At 36.7% G+C, this 26799-nt stretch overlaps 1 protein-coding gene across 1 annotated transcript in view; it reads right to left on the bottom strand.

The window, feature by feature from the left end:
* Positions 1–2525: 2525 nt before the first annotated feature.
* Positions 2526–26799, bottom strand: part of RGS7BP (regulator of G protein signaling 7 binding protein) — a 42140-nt gene continuing 17866 nt past the window's right edge. Inside the window, exons 3-6 of the mRNA XM_075136795.1 lie at positions 17691–17821; positions 7575–7722; positions 6077–6147; positions 2526–3554 (exon numbers count right to left, since the gene is read on the bottom strand). Of these exons, the coding sequence (XP_074992896.1) occupies positions 3463–3554; positions 6077–6147; positions 7575–7722; positions 17691–17821 (442 nt within the window). The 3' untranslated portion in view covers positions 2526–3462. The remainder of the gene's footprint in view (positions 3555–6076; positions 6148–7574; positions 7723–17690; positions 17822–26799) is intronic.

Below are 26799 nucleotides of genomic sequence, written 5' to 3' on the forward strand. Positions count from 1 at the left end.
GTTGCTGACTGGGGTTAAACTACAATTGTGGGAACTTTTTAACTTTGATCCCACATTGCCTGATTCCATTAAAGTAAAATGTAGCAATATCATTAACATTTATCCTTCCTGGACCTACCTGATGTTCTGGGGCTCAAAAAAAGTTTCTTTTGTTTTCTTTTGAATTTTAGTGAAAGATAATCCTCTGCATTCCTAACTAAGCCAATTTATCCTTAACACCTCTTCAATTCAGATACTTACCAGGCCTTGGTTTGTAGCCACTATCTATTAAAAGATAACTGGAGGACATTCCATTCACCCTTGATCACCAATATTGCTTAAGAGGCCATAAAGCTTGGGAATTAAAGCATGTGTCCATTAGGATTAGTATAAATGCAAGGTGTTTGAGAGAAGCTGCAAAATTGGTTAGAAGTATGGAAAGGCTTCAAAATGAGCAAAGACTGAAATTTTAGTAGTCTTTAGTTCAGGAAGAGGAGATACAACTAAAGATTCTAGAATAACAAAAGGTATAAGGATGTGCATATTACTGTACGCTTTAAAACACTGCAAACAAAAAGGACTTTAAAAACACCATACATCTGTTTCCATCACAGAATGTACTAAAGTTGTGCAGCTCATTGTGTTGAGGTATGACCGATGTCAAGAGCTTTGCATAATTAATTAACATGTATACATTTGTCTCACTAATGTATATTCCATTGCAATAGATGCGATAAAAATATAGAGATATGAGCTGTCATGTAACTTAGCATGTTACCGTACGTGTGATATATGGGCAGGTACTGCACTAGACATGCTTACTGCTTAATCTTCCTTTGAAAGTAATTGTTAAAAAAAGACATCACACTGACCTGATACAGCAATTTCTGTATGTGTACCAATACAACAAGATTTTAAAAGAATTAACAGAGTTTGCTTGTGTGAAATTTTGTTTCTCCCTTTCTCTCTCGTCGCATTGCTGCATATCCAGTCTTGTGTTCATAGACTGCTTTTTGGCATTAATGTCTACAGGATTAATACAATAGTATCAGTCTGTCTTTTTAACTTATGGTGAACCAAAATTAATCGATTAGTTGTAATTACAGATCATCTCCCAAGACAATATTTTTTAATAGCCATTAGACATCAAAAGGTTTTTTTCCAAAGCTTTAACAGTTGCAAAACCTGTTGTACCTCTGGGGGTGGAGTCATAGAGCAAGTCTATTGGTTTGTAGACTTTTAATGAAAACATGCCAGAGCTGCCATCTTCTGGACATTCTTGAACTACTACTGACAGAAAACCAGGATTGATTAACAAGGACATTGTTCATGAGGGATGTGGGGAAAACGCCAAAGAATTAACTTTGGAAAAAAAGTCCTGCTGTGGACTTTGATTCCATTCTTCTTAAAAATGCATTCGTGCTCACAAGCACACAGCTTTGTGAGTGTGTAGTCATCTCCCCGCATTAAATGCCGTGTACGCCAAGGAATAGTTTGTGACCCGAAATTTTAAAACACATTGCAGTTACCTTTTTCTGTGCTATTTAAAGAATTTAGTCATGCGTTCCCCCAATGGAATTCATTTTGCTTACGGAAACACACAATTTCCATGAGAGCATTTTAAATTTATTTGTCCTCATTTAAAGTATTTATTTGGGGGCCTGATTACTCAGAAGTACATTTTCTCTCTGGGACACTGAAAGGTGAGAAGTGAACAGATCAGTCCAACCGGCAAAAAATCAAAACACACTGCTTTATCTGAGTGAAAAGAAAAATACCCCTCCAGAGAAATGCTGGAAGCTCAGTTACATGAATGCCTAAAACAGGAGTGGTGTGGCTCTTCAGGAAGAAAAATTCCTGCCTTGCCTTCTTGAGAATTAGATCAAAATTTTTGGTCCTTGCTATAGACAGTACACTAATATTTCTGACAATGTGGGTCTTTCCTTCTGTCTTCAGCAAACAGCATTCCAGGAGAAAAACTTGGTAGAAAAATTAGTCAGTTCAAACTTTGTAGGTGCCATTTAGTTCAGTGAACAGCTATCCCTGACAAACTGCTTTGGGGAGTGTATTAATATCCTGCAAAAAAACCATGGAGAATTTAATTGTATGGGTGTTTGCTGTGACAAGGAAACAATGCCTCCCTACCCACCGCTAAACCCTTACACAGCAAGAAGGAATTTGGTTCCTATTGACGTGCTGGGTCATGGTGGAATGTCAGAAGGGCTTACAGTCACCTTCCTCATGTATTAGTGACTACAAGGCTATGGTGACCTGCTCTATACAGTAGTTACAGATTGTTACGGGTTTCATAGCAGTCTAGCACAGGTTTAGTTCTGGTGTCTTGCCTATCATCCTGAAATATCAGTACAATGAGTCTGACCCATTCACAACTATTGTTGCTACTAGCTGTCATTTTAGCATTTACATATTCGTCATAATTTTTAATCTGTCTTTGTAAACGTACTTCTTGAAATGGAAAAATTATCAAAACTTTGTGTAGTACTCTGACAACAAAATTAGAAAAAAAAGACATACTCCAGCAATATAACTAGAAACAAGACATTTAATTTAAATAAAAAACTTTATTAACAATGTAAAACGTTTAATATCTTACAGTCTCAGATCATTCTGGCATGCCCTATAAGAGTTAATACTTAGTGATACGGAGACACCATGCTTTGAATTCTATTGGAAACAAAATGGGTTGGTGTTGTGTTTTACATTGTTTATTTTAATACACCTTCTTTTAATAAATTATTTATTTTTTCCAAAAGCTTGTAGAGACACTATTGGCTTAAAAGGAAATCTGTTGCTTCTATGCATTATACAGTATGTAGATATTATGATTTCTTTGTATTTACAAGTTCTAAGTATTTTCCTATATGGTTTGTGTATCATAAATTAAGATATTTTTCTATGAAGCTTTTAAATTGAGATATAGTGGAAGACTAAATATGAATGACAGCACAAAAAGCAACTGGAGATTTTGTGCAAATTCTGTTACAATATTGTTTAAATGTTTTAGAACTTTAATACTTTTGCTGTTAAATAGTTTTCTATGCTTAAAGACCGTTAGAATATGATCAAGTATTTTCATATGATACTAATAAGAGTACTGTACTATGCACAAACTTTTAGCTGCAGTTCAAACAATAAAAAAAACTTTAAAATTATCGATTAACCATAATTCATGTGTCTTTTCTCTGAGTGGTTGAAAGTAAGCATGCAAAACATACTTTAAAAAGTATTAAAAACATTCTTAGTTATGCTAGATCTGTTCCACAGCTGGTTTTTGACCACCGTAACTTTAAACTATTAAACCCCTTATTTTGAAAAGGGGGATGGAGCATAGGAGAAAAAGGAACAGGCTAGTGTAGAAAATGTACTTCATAATCAAGAGCAGCAATGTTCATCTCTTCAGTGGTCAAATAATAGTGGTTTAATCAAAGTTATGATTTTCTTGGTGCTTCTGTACTTAATCTTCTAACTTGAGACAAGACAACACAGTCCAAAGAATCTTCGCTTCCGTCTTCTTACCAATGGATACGGAGTCAAATTTAGAAGGCTGCTATCATCTGTGATGAAAAAACCCAGGTTTTAATACAAGCATATTCACACAGAGAAGCGTGCACACACAGAGAAGAGTTTGTATCATTATGTATCCTAACAGCACCTACACGATCATAATGGATCCCATTGTTCCAGGCATAGAGCAAGTAATAATATACCTGAATTTTGTATATAAGAGTTTTACAATGCTAATTATCAGGATCTCCATGATAATACAATAGAAATTTTGGCAAGAATAATACCAGTTCAATGATGAAACCTAAACGAAATTACACCTCCAGTACTGGGAGACCTAAGCCACAATATTCCCGCATGATGAATTATGTTAGGGTCCCAAATAAAACCTAAAGATAAGTAGCTTGAGATCTCGCAGACATGCAATTTAGAAATGTCGAACCTAAGGTTAAATTCCGGCTTGATTTAAACATAAAAAAACCTCTATTGGGTGGCCGTTTGTGCACATCAGGGAGAATTTCCATTTAAAACTGGAACATCTTGGCACATCAAGAGAAAAAGCACTTGTCTGGGAAAGTCAGCAAAATATGCTCACCCTGCTTCTGGTTAGCTTCCTACTTTTTATATTAACTCCTTTTAAATTAATACAAAATGTATATATTGTGCCTATATTCATGTTAACTCATGCACTGTCAGCGAGCTATCTTGCAAAATCTTTAGAATTCACTTTGAATTTGAGCCATCTTCAGGCATGGTTTCAGGCTAAGAGCTATGTATGCCTCATTACGTTCCTATTCTGGTTACATCAGGGACCTAGTTTTGAATGTAGGCTCTAGACACTGCTGGAATACAAATACTTAGCTGTAAGAACATAGGTAAGACATCATTTAATATTGTGACTCAAGGCTTACGAACCACATCAACTGAATTTCTTAGCCTAGTAACTTTCCTGTTGTCACTTAGGAGAATTCCATACAAAAAACAGGTCTGTGAGCAGTCAGTTACATTATGTAAAGCTTTTGTGGGCTTGCAACCTTAACTCCGTTCTAGCTGTCACTGCTAAACTGAGCTAAACACTCACTCATTTACTGAAAGCAGGATCGGGTCTTGTAAAGATCAACTCATTCAATGGCATTCATTCATGTCATAATTATTCTCTTAATAGTGCTTGTGATTCATATACATTTCAAAATTACAGTCCAGACCATATTAATTACCTATAATGTTGTTTTTTTGTTCTATTTACTTATACTGTTATCTAGCTTTACTTAATTAAAGGTCTTGGAATATTTAAAAAATGTTAAGGGCTGTATGAATAATGAGTATGACTGTCCATTCCTCAGGCATCCATTCTCAGAGGTCATCTGTAAACTAGGATCACAGTTGGAGTCTATGGGAGCTGCAAAAACACCATTTATGATTACCCGATCCTGGGGCATGCCTCAGAGCTTTCAAACTCTAGCTGACATGTTTCCCATCCTGCTGCACAGGTGATCAGTGATTTTCTGGCCAGTGTTGAAGGGCAGTGTAGACATCAGACAGCATAGAAGAATGCTGTACACCTTTATCTCTGTTCTGAATTCAAGTTTCTGTATGCTTTATATCCCCCAAATTTGTCTTTTTCTTCCTTATTTCCACCACACTCCTTTCTTTTAGGCTGAGGCATAGACTTTATGGCATTTTTCCAGCCTCTACAATGGCACATCCGTATCATGTATCATAAGCAATTCCCTTTCTCCTTTCACATAGTTTTCCATCAAGCCATCCTGCCATGAACTCTTACTTGTATAATGAATTCATCCATTATATATTTCTCTCTTACCATGTTATGATGAATGCTAGACTGCTTAGTCACTTGGGACAAGATCTAGGACACATTAGGCATACTTCATCAGCTGTCACTGTGCAAAGACTACACAGCATTTAAGAAATACACATTATCAAAAAGAAATCAAAAAGGAAAATAATTATCTTTTTAATGTTGTTCACATGAAGAAAGAGAGTCCCTGTAGATGCAGAATATTTAACACTGCTGGGCCACAAAATGAAGGCCCATTGCTAAATACATGCATAGGACAGAGAATCCTGCCCTCCTGTGCATTTGTATAGGGTGCCTTATAGCTGGCTACTGGGAAAAGCAGGCTGTTAGCAGACTCAAGGCAAGTGTCTTTTCTGCATAGGGTCAGTGCCATGTCACAGAAGCTACAAGCCTTGTAGCAATAAAGCAAACCCCCTCACTCAGTAGGATCCCTATCGTCGTCTTTGCAATTTACACCTTCGTTACTCTTTGAAAAAGAGAGCCTCCTGACACAGGGAATTAATTGTGCTGCTGCCTTCATGTCACCGGGAAAAGTCTATTATTTTATCTATAATATCTATAAAATTCCAGAATACTTCATGTGAAACTTGAGAGGCCAACGTTCACATACGAAATTCTGGCTCCATTGAATCAGTAGGGACCTAGATTTTTCCTTTTGTAACTTCTATAAAAAAAACCTAGATTTTTCGGATATAATGGAAGGCAAACCCTTTAATTATCTTAATTTTCCTTACATGAAGTAAGGAAACCTACCTTGATTTTTCAGTGGTAAAGGCATAGTCTCCCTGAGTTTACTTAAGAGGTTTTTCATTTCTCTCATATCTCTGTGGAAACAAAAGTTGAAAGAGATACAATAGAACAGCAGTTGAAGACTGAATGGGGAATGGCTCATAGTATAGCTTTATACGCTGAAGTAACGGAGCGATAAATACAAAAATCTACTGGGCAAGCATTTGGTTCACATACATCTATCAGAAGATGCATACCAAAATAAAGGGCAGTAGATTTAATAAGGGAGCACTTTTAAGCCCGTCTGATATTAACTAGTCATATCTGGTCCAAATTTATGATCTATTCTGGCACTTGAGTATTCCATATTAAATAAGTTGGCGGGCACAATGTGATCCTAGTGGCAAAATACACAATATGCCTTAAAATTAGCACAAGCTTGTGCTAATGACAACTTAATACCCCTTATCAGCATTTTGTAGCTTATGCCATGAATGCATTTCATTGTTCAGAAGGAAATTATAATACATGTAGCTAATCCATGACACTTAAGCTCCCTGCACATTAAGTAAAAATTTTAGAAACAGGGCTGTCACTCTCACCTCTCTTAGGAGGACTCTGGCATGAAATTTTTTAAAAGGCAGAAGATGGAAAATAAGATAACAAGTATCATCTCACAAAGCAAGTTACATTTGGATATGTTTTGAGAGAGGCCAGAAGGTGCAAAAAGGTTCCTGCTGGCAGACCAGCAATTTTGTGTGCAGGCTTGTCATGTTTTAAGGCTTTCAGGATTTAAAAAAAATGTGGTCTTGCCTCATTCATCTACATATAAAACAGTTCTTAGAAATGACGCAGCATGACTAATAAGAAATTGCTCAGTTTTATTCTCCAAGTTACTCTCTCAGTAGAACAAGACTTCATTTTAAATAAATAAACATGGTAAAATCTCAGCAGCAGCTTAATATACAAAGCCATCAAAATAGGTATTTTTTTCAAAGAAATGTTGGCCATAAGGATTACTCCCTACTAAAGGGTCTCATTTTTGTCTTTCAACTGCGTAGTTAAGGAGGTAAGAGAAGTCCACTTCGACAAACCTGAGGGTGATGTTCCTCTCCCCTCCTACGGCTTCCACATTCATAACTAAGGGCAGAAACAACGGACATGAACTAGATTCTATGCCTAAGCGCAGGCCAGCAGGTTTCAGGTACAAAATCAGTAACCACTCAAGATGAGACAAAAGCTGCCTCTTTTAGAGAACCTGGCCCACTAGCAACACCATTTCCCACTTTTTGTTTTTGACAATTACCCTCTGGTAATTAGCCTAATTAAGGATGTCACTTTTCTCTGTCCTTCTTTTAGGAGTTGCTCTCAGATATGTTAAGTATAACAGAAATGTTAACAGGTTATTTAATTTACTAATACCTTTAATAGTAGCAACACTGGCTGCCTAATTGGAAAAGACTAAATAAACCCTAGACAGAAATTTGTTTTGTTTTGTTTAGGAATGAAGTGCTACACGTACCTTTCCGTGTTTTCAATATCTGTGGAAACCTGCCATAAATGCTGTTGAATATCTGTTGGTGATGATGACGTGTCTTCTAAAATAGGTACTTCGGAACTCTCCTCCACTTTAGTATCTAGGATCTTGGGTGGGGCACAAGGTTCTTTTCCTTTAAAATATTTAAACAAAACATATATCCCCGTTGTTCATTAATTAAAATGCATACTCAGATCATATCACTGATGTTTTGACCTTGATCTTGCACAGTATAAATGAAGAGAGAGGGTGGTGAATGCAAACTCTGAGTAAGAACTGTTCAGAAAGAGAGCAGACCACACCAATCTGCTAATCAGAGTGCTGCTATATGTTACTCCTACTAAATAAAAGTAAGGCAAGTCCCACACAGGCATGTGTGGAGCTTAGAATTTTACATAGTGAGTATTATGAAGGGTTTCAGTTAAACTCCATTAGCTCACATGTGACACAAAACAAGAGCCAGAGGACAAAACAAAACAAAGTAAGGAAACTACAGCATGCGTTCTGAAAACAACTTCAAAAACTTCGACACTAAAGAACATTGCAATCCATGTCGCCTAGTATTACAGCAATTCAAAACAAAAGACAAAAATGTGCAGTTTTGTACTTGGTGATCTTAAAAGCAATACATAGCTGCCACCACTCACAGCCCAATACGCATTATATTCTGAATTTCCATGCTTACACTTGCCTAATCCATGCTCACTACATGAAAATGAAATGCAATGTTGGAATTTAATGGGGGCTTCATGACAGATCTGCCAGGGCTTTCATCTTTCATCAGGGAGAGAGTGGGACAAAGGATGTGGACCATGACAGTGGAGCATGCCACAGAGTTAAATACTAGTGGGATTTTTTGTATCCTTGCAAACCTCCTGTGGACTGTCTGATGGTATTCCTTTTCTGTAGTGGCAACTACAGTCCTGGTACCAAGTACATTTAAATGAGAAAATTCAAACTGGAGTGCATCCCAGACACGTTATTGTGAAGTTAAAGTTTCTCCCCCTCTGAGTTCTCTCATGAAATGGAGTAAATAACCTCAGAAAGAAACAAATAAAACTTTCCAAAAATAGAGAAAAAAAGGTCAATGTTTAAACCAGTGGTATGAGGAGTTGAGTAAGAAATGTTTTTCATCTCAGTTTTTGCAATTTGAAAAATTTTCACATCAGGACAAACCTGAGTCATTCCTATAAGGTCTGACAAAGAACAGGAAGAACAAGAACAGCTAACAGAGTACTAGTCATTTAGCCCCATTTTCTGGGACACTAGAGACCAAAGTTGCAGACCATGCTATATTGCTCTTCCACATCACAAATAAATATCCCTGCTACCAGGCTTGTAACCTTGATTTTTTTTGAAACAAGTATTCCTGGATCTTAAGAAGCTCTTTTTGGGCAGGTTCTCTAAACTGTTGTATTCTGGTAAATTATTCCTCTGCGGAAAAAAAAAATATTCTTAGCTACTTGTCTGAATGTCAACCTAGACATGACTTTACTACCTAAGTTACTTGCTTAATGTCTTCATTACCCTCCAAAATCAATAGGAAACCCTTTTCCCTGCTTCCCCCCCAACTAAGTCATCTAACTATGATTCCAAGAGCTTGCATGACCTGATATTATAAGTTTATCATCTATAAAAGAATGATGTCCTGTGTCTGTCCTCTGCTGCTTACTTTGGCATCCACTGCTAACTTTTGCTTTGCCAGATCCCTCTGTGAGCCACTTTAACCCATCAAATGATAGAAGATTACCCCAATAAAAGGAAAAATAAAATGTGAAGTTTTCTGATGTTGCAGTCATTTAAGTCAGGTCAGTAAAGAACCCTACATGTTCCAGAGCAAGTGCCAGAGGAGGAGGATGATCATATGGCCAGAAGCAGTGGAAGGGAGGAAGAAGTGAAGGCATGATAGCGGAGGGGAGATAAGAGAGGAACGGATCAAGATCTTTCTGGTAATAACAAGTTATTATGCTGACTCAATTGCTTGTGACACAGCAGCCTAAGCCTGCTTCCCAGATCATATGTTTTACTCCGTTATCACTCTGTAGGTATAACTTTCAAATTTTTCTAGTTCTTAACTGTACATTATGCTGCCATTTTAAGGTAGATCATATTGTACAATTTTAATTGTTCATTTGTGTAACCTTCATTATTCATTATTTTTCCCATTACAAGAAGCCCATAACTCAATACACTGTTACCAATATCTCACTCACCACTTCTTTGCAAAAGAGGGTTGCCCCAGGGAAACCATCTAATTTGCCACTGATATCACAAGGTGTTACTGCTGGAACTGGGTATTAGTTAATTTTTCCATTATTTTGAAGTGTTATCTTGGAACTCCGACCTGACCTTTGGTGACATGCTGTCAAGAACAATCCTGTCTATAGATGGATCCTTCAGGGATGTGAAAGGTGTTTCAATGGAAACAATAACAATACTAGATGAAATAACAGAAAAGGTTCTTTTTCACAACTTGAGAACAGAAGCACTGAGACTGTAATGTTCTTTTTGTTAGCACAAAGGCAAGCTCTTGCAGGTTTAGCAGAATGAATGGCACAGATTTCAACTGAAAAAAGCTCTTTACCAGTAATTCTGTTGTACTGTGAAAATTCATGAAGCCGTTCTTGAATTTCAGAGCATCTGCTCAATCACTTGAAAACAGTAAAAGTGTCAGCTAATAATAAAGGCTTTGCTTGAATAATGTGTATGACTCAGGCTTAACATTTCTACTACACAGCACAGCCTATAGAGAAACAAAAGCTCTTTAATCTTCTCATCCTTCTACTGGTGGCAAGGATATCTTTTGTATTACACATTCTTAAATTAGGGATATGAACCCTAAATTTTACTTTCAATTTAGTCAGTGGAAAGACTTTAATTAATTTCAGTTGGAGTTTGATCATGCATACAGTGTTTTCAGAGGTGTCCACATACGCTTGCTGCTCTTGCCAGTTGACTAGACAGAGGCTCTTTTTACTGTGAAATTTTAATATAAAGCATGATGTATTCTTCGTCTTCTAGCCTCTAATTCAGCGTTTTTTTTTTTTTACTTTAAGAAGCAGAAAAATGCCTTTGGTATGAAATTAGATTCACTGAATTAAATAATGCTGAAGATCAAACTTGAGTGAGGATAAATAAAAGGATAGAAAATGATCAGTTCAGAAAGGCTCCATCCAACATCTTTGATCACTGTGCTTTATGTGTCTCACCTGTTGTGCTCTTTGCTGCTTCTGTGGTGACCTCTGTGTTTGCTTCTGTCATGCTATCCTAGGCACCTACTCTTAGTCATCACCTACTTCGCAGAGAAACTTACATAATGAAAAAAACATCTATTATAGGTCCCTCAGAGCTAGTTAGATTTCACTGCAGATGAATTGGAAAGATCTCTGAGGGGAGTAACAGAATATAACACAGCTGAGAGAACTCCGCTCTCAAAAAGGCGGCAGCATTTGCATCAGGCTTCTAACCTGGCAGTTAAGGATAAATGCACAAGCTATAGATCAGAGATAAAGTAAATGAAAAGGAGAACATAAAATGGGGAATAGGAAAGAATTGTGTAGGAAGTAAAGAAGAAAGGTGGCAAATATGGCTAACAGCCTGATGAACTTAATTCCTGACTTACACTTGGGACCTGAAGAACTCATGAGACTGTCTCACTGGAAAGATGATTATTAAGGAAAATGCAGTAGGAACAACAAGTCTGTGGTAGAAGTTGTGTTCTCCTACTTCCTTGCCTGTTTCTATTCTATTCATTTTGGCCTCTTCACAGTGAGAATGGGTGATTCTCTGGATTTTTTAAGTGCTTGTTTCTCCACACCTGTGTGCTTCTCTTCTCTCTCACATCTTATCCCATTTGTGTAAGTAATATGTCTAAGTAACTACACAAATCTACCAGTCTTTAAACAGAATGCTGAGATTGTAGCACATCCGTTAAACGATCCTTCCTTTCTCCTTCAAAACTCTAAATAGTATGTAATTTAAACACAGCCAAATAAAACAAAAATCCCCTCACTGAATTGAGGGTTTATTTTTGTAATCTGTAATATAAGCTATCACAGGCCTCTAGGTACGATTTTAAGGAAATGTATGTTGTTATCACAAAACACATACTGGAAAAACAACAATTATGCTATGAACTTCTTGTATGGTACACGATACACAGTTGTCTGTGGTTTGGTTTCATTCTGATGTACCCACAATGCAGGAATGAGTTCAGTCTGAATTTACATCACAAAAGTCTAATGTTTTCTATCCATAGTATGCACACATGATTTTCCCATAAGACTCAATTCTTCCCTTTTTTACCTATGTATTCAGGTACCTACCACTCTGCTTAGTGCTGGTATCCTTCTGCCCTCAGCTATGTTTATACAAGTCAGATGGGGCCCACCCATCTCAATTACAGTGATTGAACTGTAATTTTTTCTTCAGGGCTTCCAAATAGGCTTGTGGTAAGAATAAACAATATGTAGGTTACAAGCATTAAAGCATTTTGCATCTTATTCTGAGAAATTATTCATGTATAAACACATCATTTAGAAAAAAAGACACAGGAAAAAATAAGACTTTGAGACAATTGCATACAAGAAACTGTAAGATTCTGGACTCATTTTTTCCCATAGATATCCAAATTCTACTAAAATGACGAGAGCTATGTATAAATGACTGACAGCAAGAATTACCCCTCCATGTGTGTATGGTTCTTTTTCAACAAGTTACAAAAAATATAGCAGGTTGTACTGATTCTGGACCACAAGAATAATACATTCTTATAACTATACATGAGCAGTGACTTATTTTGTTCAAACTCAGCGTAAATGGCTACCAGTTTCAAACCTTGTACTTCTTTGACAAGGTAGCTTTAACTTTAACTTAAGGTATTTTTACAGCATGTTTTGAACTCTGGAAAACACTTCCAGTTCATTTTAACTGTCCCCTCTTGTCTTTGATTTGTTACATGGGTTTACTCCCTTAATTATTAAAATGAGTGCCTTGCTCAAATGCTGCAGAACTAGCTAATAGAATGATTGCAATCTGCAATTTAAGATTTTAAAAAATATTTTCTAATATATGTAATTATATAACCAATTACATCTGTAGAGAATCCTAAGAAATTAACGGTTTCTATGTAAACATGTATAGACATTAAACTTCGGTAATGAGCACTTCCACAGTGACATGCTGTAATGAACCAATGATAATAACAATATTTTACAGTTCCTTACAATGAAAGGAATATATTACTATTGTGGATATATGAATCAGCAAAGCTCTTTTATGTGTTATATTTACATATTAAAAATGCAATTAAGTTCTTTGTAAGGTATCAATGAAAACTTTTGACCCCAAAATATTTGTGGCTGAATACAGCAATGTATGCTGAAGTGTACTTAAGAACTCTGAGGTAGTTCTGGGTTTTCTCAGTGTGGGACCTTGACAACCTCAGTATTAATTTAGAAAAAGGGTAATCACACCCAGCAGCTTCCATGGACAGAAATTATGGCAACTACTTCTTCTAAGACCTTGCTAGCTAAGCCGGGACTTGTTTATTTAATCAAAAGAATAGTCATTGTTGGGAACATGCAATGTCAATAAAGCAGACTGTCCTCGTTCTGACTGGGACATAGTTAACTTTCCTCCCAGTAGCTGGGGGGGTGTTTTAGGTTTGGTAAGAGAGGAACGTTGATGGCCCATTCATGCTTTGGTTGTTGCTGGGTGGTGCTTGCACTGGAGACTTTTTGGCCTCCCATGCCCTGCCAAGTGCAGCGGAAGCTGTCGAGGGGGAGCATAGCCGGGGCAGTTGACCCAGCTGGCCAATGGGGTATTCCATACCATGTGACATCATGCTCAGTATAAAAACCGGGGGGGGGGGGGGGAGGGGACTTCCCCCCCTGGTTTGCAACACGTGGTCAGCGAGTGGTGAGCAGTTGCATTGTGCATCGCCTGCTTTGTATATTCTGTTATTGTTGTTATTATCGTTATTATCGTTATTACTGTTCTAATTTGTTTTATTTCCATTATTAAACTGTTTTTATCTCAACCTGCGAGTTTTCCCACTTGTGCCCTCCCGAGTCTCTCCCCCATCCTACCAGAGGTGGTGGGGGGGGGGGGGGGTGAGCGAGCGGCTGCATGGTGTTTAGTTGCTGGCTGGGGTTAAACCACGACATAGACATACAACATTTAAAGAAATTAGAGCTGAATTTTGTAAACACTTCAGAGAGGTACCTAGGCTCCTTCAGAATAACTTATTTTCCATGAAACTCTGATTCAAATTTTAAAAGGTATTACTAGGTTTAAGAACTGTGTTTGACACTTCTCCCTAAGGCACAAAGCTATATAATTGAAATAAATTATAAAGCAAAACCAAGACGAGCAGAGAAGCTGCAGGTCCCAGGTAAGTGAACTCATCTGTTGCTTAGCAAAGTCTGAGAAAGATGATTCTATCCAGAGAAGTTCTGCCAGAGTATGATAAAGATGCAGAAGAAAACTAGGTGAACAAATGCAGTGAGAAGTTTCAGAAGATTTCTTGGAAGAGCTGGAACATGAGCTGCCATCTGCCATATCTGCCCCAATAGGTATTTACTATAGTCACCCCCAACAGGTATTTGCTATGACAAAAGGGACAGCAAGATCCTTAAAGCCATCATGTTAGGGACTGCAGGAAGACACAGGAGAGTTTCATACAGTGCTGCCCTGAAAACTGGACTCTATACCTACCCAAAGCTTTCATGTGATCCTATCCAAGTTGCTTAAAACCAGCTCCTCAAAATACCTATTGCCAAAGTATTTCTAATTGTCTGGTTGCTCAACCCAGAGACTCTTCGCACTTAGCTGCAGATGAAGCTACTGAAAAATTACTCATTTATAAACCCATACAGCACTGCATAAAGTACACTGCGATCTCAGATTCTAAATCAGCAATCTTTAGCTTAATCTCTCTTTGTTCCTTCTTTACAATGGGAAAAATTGCTACTACCTCACTACTCAAGGCAGTTCTGAAGACACTCCCATCAGTTACTCAGTATGAGTTACTGAGAAAGGTCTGAAGAACCAAAGGATTCTGCCTTGAGAACAGAACTGTGTGCAATTGCAAAAATACAATGTAAGACACTGAACAATTAAGATAAAAGAAAGATGTATGCCCAAGTAAATATTTACATGTGTATTAGTTAGCCAGGATTCTTGGGATTGGGAAAGGAGGAGTAATAAAATATGTGATCAGGTAACCAAAGATTTAGTAACTACAAAAAGCTTGAATTAAGGCTACTTGCGCACGTTTCACTGTGTCCTTTGCAAACTTTCTGAATATTGAACTTTGCAATCATTATGTATTTTCAACACAGTGTTTTTGTGTTGTATGTGTCTTAGAAAAACATTTATTAGAGAGCACTTAGCTCAGTTTACTTACTGCATAACACAGCTGGAAATATTTATGGCTTTTGGCCCCACTGTGACTGTTACATCTCAAAGAAATAACAAACTATCTGACTTTTCTAGGAGCGGTTGTATGACAGTAGTAAGTTAATCTAAAGCACTGTAAATATGCAAGAAATTTCTGTACAGGAAGCTTGATATATACTATACAGTATATACAGGAATGTTTGTTCAGTAGAACAGAAAGATAAGGAGAGATAGAAGATCAGTGCTGCGAAAGACAGTGAAAATACCCAGAGCTCAGCTCTTCAAATTGTAGTATGGTGTTTCATTAAAGAGCATCTGTTTCCCAGTAGGGAGCACTGGCTGAATTTCTCTTGGGAAAAGAGCATCAGAACTGCCTTAGCTTTATCAGTTCTATAGTTTGTTTTATAATGTCCGGTGAAGATACCAGGACCCACATTATTATTTATTAGCTGCAGGTTGCTGAGAACAGCCTGCATGTCATTCTACTTGAATCTCTGATGGCTCCCAAGTAAGAACATTAATTGGTGAAATCTCATGAGAGATTTAAAAACCTAAAAAACCACTTATCCAACAGGTAAGAGGACTAGAAAATGGAAAATATTACATCCAAATGGAAAATATTACCTTGAAAAATGAGCTTCAAGACACAGCAAGAACATCAGACATGCACATTTATGAATTAAGCAAAGTTTCTAAGGGTAGTACTCTTCGTATACAAGGAAAACGATTTTTTTTAATATGGTCACTCAGATGGTGAAAAACCAGTGAAAAGCTAAACAGGTGAAAAAGTAAAAAAGCTATATACTAGCAACAGCACAATATATTTTATAATTAATTACCGGCTCTTTCATTCCTAGAGATAAATTTATGCACTTTGCCTACACTGCAGTACCATTCTACATAAGTAAAGAAATTAAAGAAAGGTATGGGTTCGTTCTACTCCTTGGAAAATAGTATGTTTTGGCAGAACATAGAGTAAATAAGTTGCAAGGTCATCTAGTCTAACACCCTACTGAAAGCAGAGCCAACTTACATCATATCGCTCAGGGCTATCTGAGTTATCAATATCTCCAAGGATGGAGATTTCACAGCCTCTTTGGGTGCCTGTTCTAGAATATGACTACCTTCACTGTGAAAAAATACTTGACATGTAACTGGAATTTCTCTTGTTGCATGATGCCTTTACAATACTTCTAGGTGTTGTAAATATAAAGTATTTAATATACAAAAGCAATGTTCTATGAGCTAAGTTCCAAAATTCAAATTATTCAAATCCCTGTGATTATATAATTTTTGCCTATTATGAATTTTTCTCAAAGAATGTCACAGAAACTTGGAGCAAAGTTACTGTGGTTACCTCTGTATGGACACAGGACAAAAATTACTCTATTTAGCAATGGCAGAATAGCTACCATGACTTTTTCTATGGTGAGATGAGGAACCAATGTGTATCAAAAGTACTGTCAGATAGGAACTAAGCTGGCCCATACATATAATGCTGTAATTCATCTTATCCAACTTCAGACATCTAATTGTTTGATGTTTAGTTTAAGTTATTAATGTAGATTCCATCCAGAGGCAAAAGGGAGAGATAAGGCATATTGGGGTTACTCAGGTCATCTCAGGCTACTTTCTTTCTGCAGTTACAGAAGGTGGTTTGACAACTGTAGCCAATGCTAGGAAATATAGTACAATCTGTCTTAAAAAATGATGATGCATTTTAGCAGCTACTGGCATCGTTATATGACGGCTCTGTTAATTCTCTCTCTTCCTATTTTACAGATTTCTTTTTGACTTGAGAAGCTCTATCGAGCAGTTATAAACTTCTAATTCTTATTTTCATAGTAAAAATATCACTGGCTTTAGCAGTATTCTACAGCTGGATGTGAAAAATACATTATGGGATCTTTCAGCATGACAGGAAATATGTAAGGTTCATTACAAGACAGTTCATTACAGAACTTTGTCTTGTCTTTACCTGGTATATTCTGCTGAGGTAGTATCTGGAGAAAGAGTAGTTACAATTAGCACAGATACAGTCCCAATCAGTGCGTGCCATCACTGAGTAATGAGGTTACTAAGTAACCTATTCAGTGAATTATCTGCATTTCTACATCTTCCTTTCAGTAGGTGGCTAATCAAATATGAAATCATTAGAGAGATGCATTTTCACTGAAGCAAAGATCTCCTTTGTGTGTAAAAATACTCTATGAGGTAGATTTCAGTTCTGAATCTAGTATCTAGTTTTATAACAGCTTTTTAACCATGTTTATCCATCTTTTGCTATAAGCTGGCATTGCTGGATAAATAACAACAGGGATAGTAAGGGATCAGTTTAGTACTAAAACCTTGCCATATTCCTCCACCAAACAGTTGCCCTCAAATATCATACCCAACAAATACCTCTAATAAAATCACTGATCTGACTAACAACAGCTAAAACTTGTGGGACCACTCTTTTAAAAAAAAATTCAAGACTTCTAAACTACAAAGACATTACTGATACGTGCCTGATATGACACACTTCTGCAAAATGATGATAATGAAATAGAAATACAGCTTTTTTTTCAGTAGCTGAAAAGCTTCAGTGGTATAGTTCATTTTACAATTTGCTGCTTTGTCTTTCGTGAATACCCATGCATGCCCCAAAAGACTGTTCTTTTTTTAAATCAGCATCTGTATATTTGTGCAATTCAATACCTTTCCGATGAAACTGCAGTGATCCTAGCAGACATATGGACTTAAGCATTTCTGTTGTGTACATTTCTAAGCAACACTGCAACTGGATGTATAGTCTACAGATTTCAGGATGAATTTCACCATCTTCTGGTCTGCAGTAAAAGAGAAAAATTTTAGTTAGAAATGGGAGTGGAAGGACATGAGGGTCATCAAATCCACTTCCCTGCTGTTGAAAGCAACCACATCATAATCTGCTTCATAAACTATTAAGCTATGAGAGTATAATAAAAAACCTGTTTCTACCAAACTGTATTGTTCTACCAAACAATCCTTTAACTCGATAAAGGTCTAGGCTTAAAACAGCTAAACTTGGTAAGATTGCATGTCCGTATTTTCTTCTCTATGTATTTTTTGAAAAGGGGTAAATAAGTGACTGAGAGCTTTTCTCCTCTTTAAAAGCTTTGGATAAGTATTTTCTGGTAGATTCAAGGGTTCTTTTGCCATCCAGTTTCAGTTACACTCGGTCCAGTGCAGGTGCAGGAGATTGCAGGGCCACTTTCACAGTCAGGTTACAAATCCTGGATCAGGCATAATCAACCCTACTTTGAAGACACTCTCATCGGAAACAAGTCAGTTGTAGTCTTTTGGTTCTATAGTTTCTGCTTGAGTTTCTTGTTTCCCTGTGTTTAAATTGGTAGTCGTGTGATACTGCACTATGAGGAAAATGGGATGTTCAAGAATTTTTTCAGAAAAGTAATAACAATCTTGAAAACAAAAACTGAAATAAATTGAATCACCAATTAATTGCTTAGGACACTAAGAAAATAATTTATCCAGATCCAGGAACCAGTTCTCATGCCTGGCTGTAAAATCAGACATTAAACCTAACTTTTGCAGGCTGAGAATGCTGCATGGGTGTAAACATACTTCTTCATAAACTTAACTGTTTCTGTGAGTGCTAACCAAGTGATTTACCCAGTCATACCTGAGAATTAGGTTTTTGATGCTCCTTCCAAAGGTACTTTCAATAGGGCAGTAAGTGGTAAGATTGAAGAGTTAGGATTTCAGCCATTTCATGTTCAGACATTCTTGCTATTGGTTTGCTACGTAGTGAGGTTAAACGGTAAGATAATCCCCCAAACTGGATTTTATAACAACTAGAGGATCCTGCTTTTCTAAATAACCTGAACCTAATGGCATTTCTGAAATGCCATTTCAGAAATGAAATGAAAAAAACTTTTCAGCATGCTTTCAGATTTCTAGCCTATGAATAATATAAATGAAGCTTTCAGAATAAAAAGATTGCTAGCATTCTTTACAGTGACTGAATTTCCTGTGGTTAAACTGACGCTTCAAAAGACCCTCCTGTATATGAAATAAAATTAGACTTGTGGATTCCCTCATGGTACCAAAGCAACTTACCTGTTAAATTATTTGCAGTAACACTATTATTGGGCTGCTATGGTCAAATAATTTCTTAATACCAATCTAGGCCAAAGGCTTTGAGACCTACAGCAGACAATGTCTATTTAAACTAGTAAAATAAGTTCTTTCTGACCTAAGGTAAGAGGTCATTATTTATACCTAGATCCAGGGTCCAGTCAAAATATTAAGGCCAATTCTTCTATGAAGAACAAAGCTTAAAAACTCTGTTTTAAGGAAAATCCTATCAGTTTGTGCTGATGCAATCTTACTGAAGTTCAGTTCAAATAAATACTGCACAATAAAACCTGTTAATTCTTGTATTTGAGATTCACCATTATTTCTAACAAAGGAGACCATACATTGCCTAGAAAGCGTGCATCTTCTGCCACTGATTTCAGTGACACCAAGGAAGAATATACTTAGTCATATGCTGGTGTAAGAAAATAGGGCCAGTATAAGGTAGGCCCTGATGCATGTGGCTCAGTGGGTGGGGGAAAGGAGCAATCTCAAAGGAATATTTGATGCAAGGACTTGCATCTGCCTCCAACGAGGAAGAGACTGTGTGGTATTCCAAGGTTCTCGAGGGTTCCTGTACCTCCAAGCAACCATGAAGGTTTCACAGAATTGGTGAGGACCTTCCTAAAAGGGAAGAGCAACCTCAGCACTTCCACAGCATATGAAGGAAGACTACTGGTGTTTGTACTTGCCAATGAAAACTGGTAAGAATCACAGGAGTGGTAAGCCGTACAATCAAGAATGCCTAAACAAGCAAAAAACGCAGCCAAAAAAGAAAAAAAGACAAGGTTGGAGAAGACTTAAGATTGAAAAGAAATCATGCTGGACTTAGTCAGAAGGGACAAAGGAAGATCGGTCCCACCTGCCACTCCGTTACAAAGTAGACCTCATCAAAAAGGCTGGAAATGACTGGAGTACAAATTACAATTGCTGTGGCCTGTGTTACTTCAGGAGCGATAGCATACACATGATAATAAACCTGCCCATCCTAGGAGCTTTATTTCTTTTGGCTAGACTATAATATGTGCATTTGTCTTAAGCCACATCTACTTTTCTACTTTTAAAGTGAAGTCTGCGTTTGTTGAACAATTATACCATGCACGATATGGTACTTCCTGCATCTTATCGTAAATACAGAATATAGCTATGGTGGCAAAACAAAAAGGGCTCACCCCCAATACTCTGAAGATGTCTTTCCTATAATGTTTCTTCCTATTCTCAGTGATTCCAACTTGGAAAACATTTGATAGCCTTAAGACCCTGAAAAATTATCCTGAAAAATTAGCTACCTGACAGAATTTTTTTTGTTTATTCAGAGTCAAGTCCTTAACTGCATATGAAAACATGTATTTCCTAGAAATGGATCTGTGTTGAAATCTCAATTCTTTTCAAAGGATAAGGATAAATATTTTTAGTGACTGCATAAGCAGTAGTATAACAAAATAAAGAATGCTAGTTCTGAAATGCTGAAAATTATGCTTAGAAGACACACAGCATTACAACACACATACATGCACACAAAATTATTTTGGGATAAAGTGAATTTTATTTTTTAAAAACTGTACTTAATTGCAGATTCCTCAGACACTTAGAAGTTCTACTTAGTATATTACAACATTTTATACTTTTTTACCTTGCATTAAGTGTCTAGTACTTTTTATCTTGCATTAATCCATAGTATCTAGTCCTGATTTAACAAGAGTTAAATCTTAACATTCTCTGCAGTTGTGTTTGCTGTTTGCTGTTTCATTTTTAACCAATCTGTTTGTTATAGGAATTGCCATTGTTAGATCTATGATCACTTAGCTGATTAGAAACGGACTGTTCTCTCTGCATAAACAATAACCATAAATTTAACAGCATTTCTTTTCAAATTGACAGATGGCAAGAAGGGTTTTTAATGTAATCATATTAGTATTAACCAAAGAAGATAAAACACATTTAGCCCAGATATAAATTTAATCTGTTTTAGTATAGATCAGGAGCAGTTCTTCAGAAGTAGACTGTTATTTCTAAATCATACCAGCATTTTCAAGACCAGCATCTAGTCCTTCATTCTGCATGTAATGCTTCTAATGATTTCAAAATTTTCTTTAAAAGAGTTGCTACAAAACTGGATGAACCTTAGAGCAGAATAGGATTCTGATGTTTGATGTAAGAGGCAGTCTCAGGAGTAAATGTAACCTTACAGAATTCATCTAACCAAATACAGCACAAACAAGGAACTAGCCAAATACAGCAAAAGTACAGCCCACCACATTTTCTTCCTCTGGAATAGTATTTTAACTTTCTGAAGTTTGGGTCTTATGTACCTGTTTTTCTCTGATAGGTAAATTTAAGAAACATGCGATACATATTTAGATAATACATGGCCTTTTGGAGGCTTTTACTATCCTGGTTTGTCCTACCTTTTAGCTTACAGATGAAATTTTTTATACCCCTTAGTGTCACATATTCTTACATGTGCATTGAACAAGCATTCCCAAGTTCAGCACCATGGAATTACTGCAGTAGATGGAGATACAGCTTTTTTTTTCCCCTAACGTCTGCATCACTTACTGTTGCAGCTTGTTTCCCCGTGAGCGTACATACAGTAATTTCCTGTGAGCTATCCTTACCAATAGAGGGATTACAAAAAGATTTAGGAGTGCAGAATTCCATTTACTTTCCATACTTAGCACCCAGATCCAAAATTTAGCTCTTCAGAATTGTTGCTTATTTCATGTAATACCTAAGTCCTGGAGCCCCACCAATATGCACACAAGCATATTGAGTTTCTGCGTAAGTTTCCTAGGTGCCTAAGCCTTTCTTTCTGAGCAGGGTTTCCTCTGTCCTGAATATTAACAGTTACACAACTAGTAATGGAAAAATGAGTAACTGATTTGCCTATTCCACCTGCAGGGCATTGCCCCATAAACATTCACGTGCAAAGTGGAACTTGCAAAAAACAAAGCCGGTTACCACAGACGGTAGTAATGAACTTTTTCTGCTCAGTGATGGGAGCTCTTTCCGATACGGAGATACAGACCTACTCCACTCTCTTATGTAAATAAAGCCGAATCTATCTAGCTCTTCTGAAAGCTAGGATCCTTTAACCACAAATCTATCACTAAGAGGAGTATGGAAACTTACATTATGAGAAAATAATTTCCTTGTAGCAGATTTAGATAAAACTGGATTATGGTTGTTCTAATTTTCCTCTGCATTCTTTCAAATATTAGAAATCCTTAGATTTTTTAGAAGTCATGGCCATTACAGGAGCTTTATTTACAATGTTGAATGTATTTCTTCCTTTCCAGCTGTCACTGGCAAGAAGATTGAGGGTCTGCACACAGGTGTAAGAAAACAGTATTTTCCTCACACAGCTATTTAATTTCTAAGAAGCAAAAATGATGAAAACCTGTCTTTAAAATTTTTGGTCTTGCTGACAGAATTTTTCATTGTGCAGACTAAGAAAGCAGCAATTACATACAAAACCAATGGCTCATAAGGCAATTGGAATTTATTAGTGGCTTCCTATTCACAAATGAGCTGGAAGAGTAATTGGAAAGCACAGTAATAGGTATTTTAACTGACTTTTTTGCTGTTGTAAATCTAACATATTTTTCTTGTAAACTATATTTATGAATAGCATGAGAATAAGAACTAGAAACATCTACAATATATATGTGTTCTGACCCATTCTTGTTTTTTCAAGAATATAAAGCATCTGTAATTGGACTGCAGGCAAAATTCTTCTCTCATTTGCAAATCGAGAGTAACAGCAGTGACATCCAAGAAAAACATTTTTAATTATCCAAAGTTTATACAATGAGAATTATTTCCAGGCCACTACCCTCACTGATTGTCTCAAACTGTTTAATTACTGTTTAATTGCAATAATGACCACAAGAATTCCATTAGCTTGCAACCAAACAATTTTCTTCCATGCATGTATACAGGCCTCATTTTCATCTCTGAAAGCCAATGCACATGAAGATTTCTTTTATAATCCCTGAAGCACATTCTGTGTAGTGGGCTTAAAATTTCCCTTTAAAGCATCATCAATTTCACTTATCTCAGTAATTTTCTATTTCTGTATGTTCAGTGTCATGCCATGAGATATGTAGAACAGGGGACTAGTACAGACTAACTTTCAGAATGCTGGTTATGATACTAGAGAGCTATATACCAAATTCATATTTACCTACAAAGAAAAGTTCATGCAAACTTGTATTAATACACCCTGAAGTCAGCTACCTCTGTTTCAGTTAGTGCAGCTGATTTCTTCATGAAGACCACTTAAGATATTCAAGAGAAATCTCCTATAACGCAACCTCATACTGTGCTAAATTGTATTCTCAATGGAGCCGTATAATAGCTTATGTGCAGCTGGACGTGTGAGAGCTAGCACAGCACTGAGCACCTGCCCATCAGCCAAAGACCAGTTCCTCATCGCTGGTTTCCGAGCACAGCTGCCGCACCGCTGTGAACAGGAATTGTGCTCACCTTCTGCATCCATTGTGAGGCAGAAATTTTTTCCTTCTCCCTGTCCGCTTAGGTAAGATAAGGAGGTACTGACAACCTTAACCGATAACCTACGGATTACAGGATTTGGGTACACAGGTTGTGCCTTCTTGGGAATAATTCATCTGACAGGGGAGCACTGCTGCCTTTCACAAGATGAATGCAACGAATGGCCCATATAGGAAGGGACCAAAGATTGAATTTATGGAATTCTACTGCTCTGAGAAAGCCCCTTGACTTGCCAGTGAAGCGGCAAGACCCAGGTGTTCCCATACACGAGGAAGCGGAAATGGTGAGACGGGTGTACATGTGCTTATGCAAATATTTTGCATGTAGAGTAAAGTTAATAGGTCCATACAAGCTGGCACATTGCTTAGTAACTGTCAGGCCTCACTCCTGCCTGATCTTCACTAGAAAACAGTAGGCTTTGATTTTCAAATAGAACTAAGAGAATGAGTTCCTTCCTACAGAGATTTTTTGCTTTTGTTTTTAATAATAAGATCTCTGTATAAAAGGAGGCCAGATGGTTAGCTTATTACTACCGACAACCACATTTCCCATCATGAGGTATGCAGGATTACTTATTTGACTTAGAAACACTTGCTGATGTCTAGGGAAAAGTTGCAGGTCATTTGGCTCTGATTTTCCTTTTTTCTCTCTCTGCTAAATGATGCTGATAGCTGTATATTAAATAGTTTCAAATATCCTGTCCCTCCCTTACTAGGAATTTCTGTAGTTGTCACATGAATACTATACCACCAGGGTGCCATCAAGGGTAGAAGTCCTTATTCAAAGACATGAATACTAGTCAGTTGATGAGAAACTCGTACTACTCTGTGAGCCATACTTCCGCAGTTCGAGAGCTCTGATACCTACATGTATTAAAAGTAGTTACAAAAAAAAAAAAAAAGCTGGTTTATTCCTTTACATATCAGCAGCTGAAGTTACGCAGTTTATCAGGCTGCTATTAAAATTAAAAGTGTAAATTTTTGTGAATACAACTTAAACCTATAACATTACATTTTCATACTTTAACCATTGATAAAAGCGATGGTTTTCTTTTCATAAAATCCTGCTTTCTAAAAATGAGGTCATGTTGTTCAACTGAGTATGTTTACAAAGCACTGACAAGAAGTGGAATTTATTTTCCTCTGTATTTTCCTACACTGGTATTTAAAATAAAACCTATAGAGGGAGCTCTTATACCAACCATATAGTAGCCGGCATACATAAGAAAAGTGAATGAATGCAGCTCTTTGGATAATCATTTTAAAATACAAGAATAAACATGATTAAAATGCGCCTCCTTAACATGAAAAGGTAAAGAGTGAAAATTCGATTAAAAATTTTGATTTTTTTTTCCAAAATAGTTGACAGATTATTTTATTGTACTGCCAAAATGTTGGTTACAACTGAAAAACACCTTCAGGTTTTCCTGAATTCCCACAGGTGTCCAGCATTCATAGTTCCATTGAAATTAGTGAAACTTAAAGACTATTAAAACCGATTCTGAATTTAACTTAAAAATTTTAGTCACACATTTACAACAGAGCAGCATTTTACTTTTAATATCAACAACATTTAAAAATATTTACTGATGTATTATCACTGGTTAAAAAAGTAGCTAAGTTATATGAAAGGTTTGACACAGCTTTTTGTAAAAGTATTGTTTTGACAAATTCTATGCTTAACTCTAAGGAAAAGTATAATTTTTATGAATAATACCAACGGTTCTGAAATATTATGAGCTGAAAGAACTATCTAGACATATAATGAAGACTGCTTGTGTTCAAAAGCTAAAGGAAAATAAACCGTTGGCAAATCAGAAGTGAAAATGAATTCATCAAATTCTGCCTTATGCCCCATATATGCACTTCTCGTGAAAAGGAATGTAAATTGGCTTGATAAGCTGTGGAAAATCACTGTCCACAAATATTACCCTGTAGATTGTCTTTTAATTTAGCATCAGAAACACTGCAGTTTAGAAATATACAGCAGCTACAGAGATGATCTGGAAACAAGACCTACCTCAGACGTTAGAGTTCTTCTGCTAGACTGAAGTATGTGACAAATACTGCAGAGGAGATACGCTTAATCCCCTTAGATACTGAGGGCAAGAGGCCCCTCTGATTATGGCTCAGGTGCAACAGCCTACTAAACCTGCCTCTGCTTTTCTATCTTAAACACATCTTTTATTTATCACTTAACCATTCAACTTTTAAGGTAACAAAAGACTTGCTGACTCATTTTGAATATAAGGAGAAAAGTCATCCAACAATGTTTTCTTCTGAACAGATCTTGAGAAAACATTCTTATTTCTGTTCCTCCCATCTGCTGGAATTATTTTTTTTTTTTTACATGTATGTGTTTCACACAACTGCTGTCAGTTTCAGTATCATGTGTTGTTTTTTAGTTTTCTACCAATGCGCTGTAATACTATGATAAAACTGCTACACAACATCCCAATCCAGCCAGAAGAAAAGCAGGGCTAGTTCCTTCTAGTAGACCTGTAAATGGCTGCAATGTTGTCTTTAGTAAATCAGATCGTTGTTTTGAAGCACTTACAACAGTGCTCTCAATAACAGAAGACACGTGATTAGATTTTGTTTAGTTAGACCAGTGTAAATCTCCAAGTACTCCGATAAGGCTGACGGAGTCAACCTAGGTATATGATAATAGAAGCAGAATAAAACCACAATGCAGTGACTCATATTGCAGAGACATTTCTAACTCCCAAGCTGATGGCAGTTTAGATATTTTCATGCTAGAATAATTTAGATACAACTTTTAACGGTAGAAAATGTATTTTTCTTACCCATTCAAGAGAATCTCACTGACTTCCATAGAAGTTATCTGATAAACCAAGGGCCATATACGGTCTGCAAATTACAGTCATTTTGAATATGCTTTTTCTAGCGGGCTCCACTCTTTCAGAAATACCCCCAAAGGAAAAAAATATAGCATCACTTATATTATTGAAGTCTTCTGGGTTTTTTTATGGTGAAGTTCTAAAATTCTTTTGGAAACTCGCTATATGAGATAATTACTACAGATGCAGTAACCTTACCTTTGAAACGGATTAATTAATTACTAATTAATAAATACTGTGATTCTTCCACACCCCTGACTTTATGTTGTCAGGAGAACAAGTATCACACACTGTTTTTAAGAGCTGTGCATGTAC

This window comes from Calonectris borealis, chromosome Z, assembly GCF_964195595.1.
Source record: "Calonectris borealis chromosome Z, bCalBor7.hap1.2, whole genome shotgun sequence".
Taxonomy (NCBI): domain Eukaryota; kingdom Metazoa; phylum Chordata; class Aves; order Procellariiformes; family Procellariidae; genus Calonectris; species Calonectris borealis.